Here is a 9,214-nt window from a genome sequence, read left to right on the forward strand (position 1 = left end):
GATTCCAAGTTAACTCGTTGGATATCAAGAAGACTCTGAACTAGAAAGAAGATTTAATGTTGTTTGAAAGTTAATGAAATTTTTGTTTTATAAAACTTTGCTTGTGGTAACTATTCGTAATAATTGTTGTCGTAAGCTGTATATATATATACATATATATATATTAAAACGTATTTGTATGAAAAACGAAGACAATGTGTATCAATCTCGTTGGCAAATAGCGTAAATTAACTAAAGTATCGGCTTCGAACTGTTTTAAATTCTCAATACGTAACATTACTAACATATTCCGTTAAATGTTTATATTTATTACAACAATAATACAAAGTGAAAAGCCATTTCCTTTAAGTGAGAAATTTAAGCAACCTGAAAGGATGTTTTAAGAAATAATTAAGTAGGTGTGGCAGCATGAAATTCGACACATTGAATTATCAAATGTTATTATATTACTCGTGGTGGAATGTTTAAGATTGGATTTGTTTGTTTGTTGTTAAGCACAAAATTACACAATGGGTTAACTATGTCGTGCCCACTACTGGTACAAAAATCCAATTGTTAGCGTTATAAGCCGTCAGAGGGCGTTTTAATGTTGAGAGCTATTTTTACATTTGAAAACTTCTGTTCGTGAACTTTTAGGTCAAATAAAGAAAACCATAACAAAACACTTCAAACCTGACAAGTAATTAAGTCATATAGTTTCGTTAATTTACTCTTTGCTATTGATCCCCTTTTATTTTGTCCCATACGTAATTAATGAAAATAAACACATTTAGTGCACTGCTATTATCCTACAGTTTCATTACTTTCTGTAAGTTTCTATTTATTGCTAGGAAATCTAAATTTGATTAGAATAATAATTGTTATTCTTTTCCGGATATACAAGCATATTAAGAGGAAATTCCGACTTCATGGTAAAAATATATTAAGCGGGAGATGAATACTGCTTTCTTGGGTTTCATCTGCAATCCGAGAACATCAAATTAACTCTGAAGAAATTATAAATATGATCATACATATTCAATTTACGACGACAAATTTGATGAATTTTATATTAAGTTTCAGCAATTTATTATTTAAAATAATTCAAATTATTTCACAAAAATATCTCGGATACCATTCGTAATGTCCTTCATGTTTTACAATACGCGAAACATAATAATGTCCTTCATGTTTTACAATACGCGAAACATAACGATAAGGTTTCGAACTTTACATGTAATACGTGAAAACAATAATAACGTTTTCAAATTTTACTATACGTGAAAAACAACAACAAGCTTTTAAATTCGGACCGGGCGTGACTTAGAAGATAGTGTGCCTTTATGTGAATTCAAAGATGGGCGTTGACTAGCTGTTTTCTCTCTAATCTCTCACTTCAAAATTATGGACGGCTAGTGCAGGCAATCCCTGTTTAACTACGTGCGAATATCCGAAACAAAAAACATCTTGGCTTGAATCAGTGATTAGAGCAAGGTGAATAAAATAAAATTACAAGTTCTCGAAGTCAAAGGTCTACCGTGGCTGAATTAAAAGAAATCTAATATTAGTTTCCTCAAATTTCAAATCAATGGCTATGTTATTTTACTAACAGAAAGCCAACTGGATCAGCAGTTATACTTATTTCTTTGTAATTAAGCACAAAGCTACACAATGGGCTATCTGTGCTCTGCCCACCAAGGGTATCGAAACCCGGATTGTAGCGTTGTAAGTCTGCAGACATACCGCTGTGCCACTGGGGGTCCAGTAGTTATACTTTCATAACGATAAAAGTCAAACATATTGACCATATATTTTCGGTCTGGTACATTGACTCCAATAATATGTTATTTATACATTATACATTTATTTATTTATATATGACCTGTGAGATAAACACACTTCCGAGTCTGTCAGATACTTTACTGTAACAGTAATCTAATCAGAAACACCTTAGGTGCGAGAAAAAGGTGCGGCCAAAAAAAAGATTGGGTGTGCGATATAAAGGAATGAAATCAAAATTGTCGGCCAAACTGGTAAGCTACACTTATAGCCGCGTATTTTGTTTTACCCACCATCATGTCCCAAGTTGAACACAAATTTCGGCCTGGCTAACTAATGAATGAATATTTGCTGTAAAATTCTTATCAATGCTGTAAGTGTAGCAATCAGTTTTGTCGCCAATTTAGATTTCATTCTTTTATTTCGCACACTCAATTCTTTTTTTTTTTTGGACGCATCTTTTTTTTCGCACCTAAGGTGTTTTTAATTAGATAGTCCTAATGTGGAGAATACACTGAAAAGTAAAAATAACTCATTTAAATAAGAGTATGATATGATTTTCATGAATTAAAAGCCATGAGCTATGGTGTAAAACTACTCTTTTTCCACTGATTATATGATAATATATATATAAAAGCCGCTCGCTATTTTGTGTCTAACGCTCATATTATGAGTCATTTTCAATATAGGCTTGTACAATTGTTACCGATTTTTTTGAGAGAGTACATGAAAATTGTTATTTTCTCAATGTGTGATTATTTTTCTTTTATGATAATGGGTTGGGTGGGTAGGGGGGAGTTTGAGGAACAAAGATCGTTGAAGGAAGGTCAGAGCACCAGATATTTTTTTACAAAATTTCAACCCCTCATTTTTTGACAGGTCGAGGAATGCTGATAAAATAAATGTTTTCATGAACTATTACAAAATACACTTTTTTAAATGACTAAAGCAGTTTGACAAATTCGGAATTGTTGACTATTATCTTGTATGTCCTCTAATAGGTCGAAGTGTAATTAGCTACCACATCTGATTAATTATGGTGATGCATTAAGATGTGTTAGAAGTTTCCACATCTGATGACGATGCTACAGTGCGAGGAGTAAGCATTTACAGTATACGTATATTAGCATGTTCATTTATGTGGGTTGTGCCAACAGGTTGGATGTTAGTTTTATTATCGACTTCAAATACGATATAACATAATAGTGATTCATTCGTCAGGAATCATAACACAAGAAGTTCCAACGAAGTATAGTATTTATCTACGTTACTGCCACGATACTCATTTTCTATAATTCTAAGGTTATATACGATGTTGAACAAATAATAATTTAGTACATATTTACCTTACGCTTTTACCGATGTCGTTAAATTATCATTATTATGTTAGCTGGAGTACCCGCCCCCTGGACGGAAATTATGTAAATTCATGATTAATAAAAGGTTATCTTAGGACAGGAAAAGTTGCTTTCCTTATATGTAATTGTAAAAAACGCCAATAAAAAACTACAAAACACAAAATGTGAAACCGCTAGTTTGTATGTATCTCCCCCATGGACTCAATAAGCCTCGATACCAAATTTGATGAAGATCCATGGTGAGTAAAAAAAAAACGCCCATAAAAATCGCAAAACCTAAAATTTGTATTTACCCCCGCATGGATTTAATGAACCTCCACACCAAGTTGGGTGAAGATCCATCCACACCCTGCGAAGTAGTTACATAGACAGACAACAGACAGTAGTGTTATATTTATGTAGATACTGTAACCAACGTCTGCTTTTAATGTAAAAGATTTGACTACAAATAACTTAATTAAATGTGTTAGATTGAATCCTTTTCACAGATAACAATATTCTATATGACATAAGTTACGTGTATATTTTGAAAAGTGAAGCTTAATATAACAATAGAAAATTCTTATGTATTATTGACGGTGAAAGAAGTATTGTTGAAAGCAATGAACAGCTTCATGGCTCGAGTTTCCATAAACCTAATTTTACCAGTCTTCCAGTTTTTTACTTTTTACATGAAAATACAGTTGTTGCGTGAACGATTTAGGGTGTTACCTGTTCAACACGCAAGGTCTGTGTTATTAATCAAAAAATTTTCACTGGCCTAATACTTAAAATCAGTCTCCATAGCAATAGAACTTACGTGTATTTATTACTGTTATTAACTTAGAAGGATAGAAAAAAGTTCAATTTGTACAGCGTCATAGGAGCAGTTAAGATTTACCTCAAAAATTAGCCTGCATATCACTCTCGCTTGTGTTATCATTTAATTTTTTAATATAGCCATTCTGACGTAAATTACACGTCATTTGAACATTCGTGAACACTATCTTATGCGATTAGTTCTGTTCTTGATAACTGAAGGTTATAGGTGAGACTCTTCCCATTTTTGCACAAGCCAAACAAAATGAATTTATAACGTATAAACAATTTAATACACATTTATATACACAAACATACATAATGTTTTGAGTAATATGAATTTTTGAATGTATAGCTTTTCCGTAACTATCAATTATTCATTTTTATTTCTTAACTTACAGTTATTGACTATTACGAATAACAAATTATCAAAGATTTAACATAAATATATTTAAACTTAAAATGAACACGAATCAAACTCCACATTAATTACATTATTGACGGTATTTTTATTTTTTGCATGATTCCTATGTTATTTAAAGATCCTGTAATAAAAAAATTCTCGGATCCAAAAGCAAGTTTGTTACATAAATAGTTTTAAAATCCAAATAATTTTAGGGTTAACAACTTTTCGTTAGACTTCTCCTCTTGGTTGATGAGTTAAAAGATATAAAGAATATGTAACTAAAACCACGAGAAATTATACGAAAACAAATAGAAAAATAAAATATATTTTAGTCGAGTAAACAAACAACAAGAACAAAAAATATTAGTCCTAGAAAGTGAAAATAATTTCATTTCATTTTCATATCATTTATTTCTATGCTTTGTAGTCCTCAGCTCCTAAATGGTTGCCTTCTATATGGTCAGTAGTTTTAAATTAAAGACAATGATAGATAGCCTTAGTAGCTTTGTCATAAATACAATTGCAGATACCTAGAACAATATTGCATGATGAAAACAAAATCATACATTAGGATGCGTGTAGGTGATGTTGATCCCTGGTGGTCAGAGGTACAAAATATTTCTACCTTGTACAAAGAGTGTTCAAGCAGAGGCAATAGTATTTCGTACAACGTAACCATCAGCTTTTCAAACTACCGGGTCTTGCCATGGTCTAGTGGTTAGGACGCTTGCTTTCCAATCTACAAGTCGCGGGATCAAAACCAGTCGCCGAACATACTCGCTCTTTTAGCCATGTGGGGCATATAATGTGACGGGCAATCAAACTATTCATCGGTAAAGAGAGTTGGTGGTGAGTGGTGTTGACTTTCTGATTTCCTTCTAGTCCATCCCTTCAAAATTAGTCACGACTAGCGTAGACAGCTGTCGAGTAGATTTTTGCTGAATTCAACAGAGCAAACTACGAATGCGTGTGTTATCGGGTTTTGTGTGTTTGACCTAGCGATAACAAACTTACTTTGATCAACGGGTAAACAGCGTCAAAAATTTCCGCTTCATAAAGTTTGGAATAAATTCTAGAATTTAATTTACGTAAATCTGACGGATGTACGTAAATTAAGTTCTAAAATTTATCATCTCATGTGATATATGTGTAAGAAATATAATAGAATGCCTTGTTCTGGTGTACGGTAATAATTAAAATTCTGAGAGGGTTTTAATATCCATTAAACTAGATTGCTTTGTCTCAGTGCTGACATAGAAGTTTGGGTTTGTTTAGAATTTCGCGTGAAGCTACACGAAGGCCATCTGCGCTAGCCGTCCCTAATATAGTAGTGAAAGACAAGAGGGAAGGCAGCTAGTCATCACCACCCACCGCCAACTCTTGGGCTACTCTTTTACCAACGAATAGTGGAATTGACCGTCACATTATAACGCTCCCACGGCTGAAAGGGCAAGCATGTTTTCTGTGACGGGGATTCGAACCTGCGACCCTCAGATTGCGAGTCGAGCACCCTAACTACTTAAGGTTACTTTCAGGGAAGCATTTTTCTGTACCATATTTCACCAAACTTGTATGCATGTTGTTGAGATGAATTCCACAATTTCCGGGTCTACTTTTTTAGGTTCAGCTATAGTAAACAACGAATAAAAACTATAGAATATTTTGTGTGATTCTGTTGTTTATTTTGTTTTTGTACCACCACCCACCATTAAACCTGTTTGATTTTCTTAGAAACAGTGTTTCTTGGTTGCTTTCAAAGTTTCATGGACCAAATAAAAGTATTCATTGTAAATTACCACATATAAAAACTAGGTTTGGAATATAAAAGCATTTCTGGTTGAAGGGTTAATGTCTAGTCTAGTAATTTCTAATGTAAGATCATGAAAACTCCAAACACATCATCGGTCGACATATGAACAATGGCGTATCTTTCATGCAAATACAAACACGAACTTAGTCTTCGCCAAAGACACATATTTTTGTAAATAAACAGTTCTATTATGAGAAAAAAATTAAAGTCCTAAAAATGATTAACATAAATTGCTTAAGTTGCTGCAAAATAACATGAGTTTTAAGGGGAAAACAATTATAAAATATAATTCTGAAAAACTTACCAATTGGTTTTACTTATTTTCTGTTACGCAGGTAATTGAATTAGCGTTCAGGTGTTGTTGGGTATCACTGTGATCTGTTTCATTTTGAGGTAGTATGCTGTAAAGAGTTCCTAATACTTTGCCTCTGGTTATTCAAGAATCCCATGAAAACATTACGGTGAATTTAATACTTAACATAGCTCATATTTTAAATGAAAAAAAAAAAACATTCGTACGGAGTTCATACAAAAACATATTAGACATCCGATATTCCTCTTGGCGGCTTAGAAATAAGTAATCAGTATTATAGCTCAAATTTGCGTCATTGTAAACGAACCCCTGATGAACCAGAATAGAGGGATCTTCTCCGTAAAATATCTTTATTAAGCGTTCTTAAAAAAAAAAACAATTTCCAGTATGATCCTATTAACTTTTTTTTAGAATATCATTTTTATAATTAATTTTTTTTCTTGAGAGTTGTTTTTCTCTTACAAGATTTTGCAACTCTGTGGAAGCTAGTAGTAAGTACGTCTTTTCTAACATTACTTTCGAGGTTTAACAGAAGTTGATATAGCATTTTTTTATGTTTTCAATAAAATTTTTAGTGGCTTGTCACTTATTTTTGAAGCCTATCTTCAAAGGTTTGTGTTTCAAAGTGAAATAATTTTTTAAAGATTTTTTTATGTTTACGTATTATTTTTCTTCTGTCCACATTCAATCAGAATGAGTAGCATTCTCATTCATTGTTAAAGACAAACAAACAAAGGACAGTAGAGTTTGTTTGTTTTGAATTTCGCCCAAAGCTACACGAGGGCTATCTGACCAAACAGTGGGACTTGACTTTTACTTTTATAGCACACCTAAGACTCCAAAGTGCGAATGGTCGCAATCTATGAAACACCGAGTTCACAATATGAGCATCATAATCACTAGGCAACTCCTTTCTAGTATCTATCTAATAATAATTTTTGGTTCGAATGTAAAAACTTATTATGACATAGATGTTCTTAACTTTGACTTAAAACATATTTATTAACTGATAAAGATACTGGATACCTTTAATAGACATAAAAATGTTATCAGTTGTTATTGGTGATGGTTGTTAAGCGCAGAGCTACACAATGGGCTATTTTCGCTGTGTCCACCGCGGGTATTTTGTCAAAAATATGGAAAACTTAATCAACCTTATAAAGAAGCAGAGGTTATGCGGTAGAAAATTACACACACCCACACACACAACATGTTAGTTGCTATAATTAACATCGCATTAAAACAAACGAAAATCCCTAATCTAAATCAAAGTTTAAAATTTGCTTACCTATTACTCCTTGTTTCTGATATCGTAGATAACAATCTACATCAGACAGTAGCTCCACCTGCACATCTTGTGTAGAATTACTGTATGCCATTTCTAGTTAGGTGCCATTTGGAATACAATCATAACGATGTCATTTCTTAATTTCGAAGAGTAATTTCATAAAAAAAAATCTTCTTGTAAAATGTTTGTTAAAAATAAATTCTTAGAATATAATAAATAGGAAATTATGGACATTTGTAAAAACTACACGGTATCCAATATTTCATTAAGTTTATTATTATTATATTTGGAAGGATTTAATGTATTGATGTAAACTTAAAAATATTTTTTAACAGACAACACAACTTAAATATGATACAACAATTGTGGATCTTACTACAACCTTTGTCTCTACAACAATGCTCATAGCCCACCGAAACTGAGCACATTTAATACGCTTGTGCACCTGTAACGAGAGTGGCTTGACGTCATACATCAATGGTCGAATCAGTAACAGCCACTGAGGATTACAAATACTAGTCGGACTTGGACAGAATGTGCGATTATCAGTGGAATTAGGTTTCATGTTGCTCGCTTTAATAAATTAGAGAAGAGGGAATGCCTAGAAAAAAAAGAATGTCACAATTCTCATACTAGGGGAAATTCAGGATTTTTTTTATAATGCCTTATAACATGAAAAAATTTAAAACTGATATACTATTAAAAGTTGGTTTATTAGCTGCATTTTTACGGCAGGTTTATTTGTATACCATGATAACAAAGTAGTTTAAATAAATTTTGAATGTAACTCACTAAAACATCGTGACATGCGCAGAAGAAGATGCTCGTGACAAAACGGTTAAGGTTTATCGCATGCGTCGTTGACGATTAATAAAATCGTGCAAAAATTTAGTATTTATTTTTTATACATAAAAAATAAATTTCATATGAAGCCGTATTTTCCAAAAGCTATTGTTTATTCCAAATCTGAAGTCAAAGGTTCTTCAGAATCGCGTCGTTCTAAGCCGCCTTTCAAAGATCTAATTGTTTCCTCTCGTGTTTCATTCACCGATAATGAATAGTCAAATTAATTAGCCTTTGAAATCTTCCGATTAAATTAAAAGATAAATTAATTAACGTAAATTTGGAAGTAAATAGTTCTATTTTGCCAAACGCTTGTAGGAGTATGAACCAAAAATCAATTGAGGTTCACAAATACCTGTATGACGTTTTCATTACGTTGTTCTCACGCTTTCCACAATAGAATAAATCTAAAGGTATCTTTATTCTTATGAAGTCACGGAAGGGAGATAATTAATGTTCTCTTGAAGTCACGGAGGGGAAATAACTAATGTTGTTATGAAGTCACGGAAGGGAAATAATTAATGTTCTCTTGAAGTCACGGAAGGGAAATAATTAATGTTCTCTTGAAGTCACGGAAGGGAAATAATTAATGTTCTTATGAAATCACGGAAAGGAAATAACTAATATTTTATGAAGTCAC

General features: G+C 32.5%; 1 protein-coding gene across 1 annotated transcript in view; it reads right to left on the reverse strand.

The window, feature by feature from the left end:
• Nucleotides 1-7,822, reverse strand: part of LOC106478584 (corticotropin-releasing factor receptor 2-like) — a 51,075-nt gene extending 43,253 nt beyond the window's left edge. The window contains exon 1 of the mRNA XM_022382201.1: nt 7,732-7,822. Within this exon, the coding sequence (XP_022237909.1) occupies nt 7,732-7,822 (91 nt within the window). The remainder of the gene's footprint in view (nt 1-7,731) is intronic.
• Nucleotides 7,823-9,214: the final 1,392 nt, after the last annotated feature.

The sequence above is a fragment of the Limulus polyphemus genome, unplaced genomic scaffold, assembly GCF_000517525.1.
Source record: "Limulus polyphemus unplaced genomic scaffold, Limulus_polyphemus-2.1.2 Scaffold229, whole genome shotgun sequence".
Classification (NCBI taxonomy): domain Eukaryota; kingdom Metazoa; phylum Arthropoda; class Merostomata; order Xiphosura; family Limulidae; genus Limulus; species Limulus polyphemus.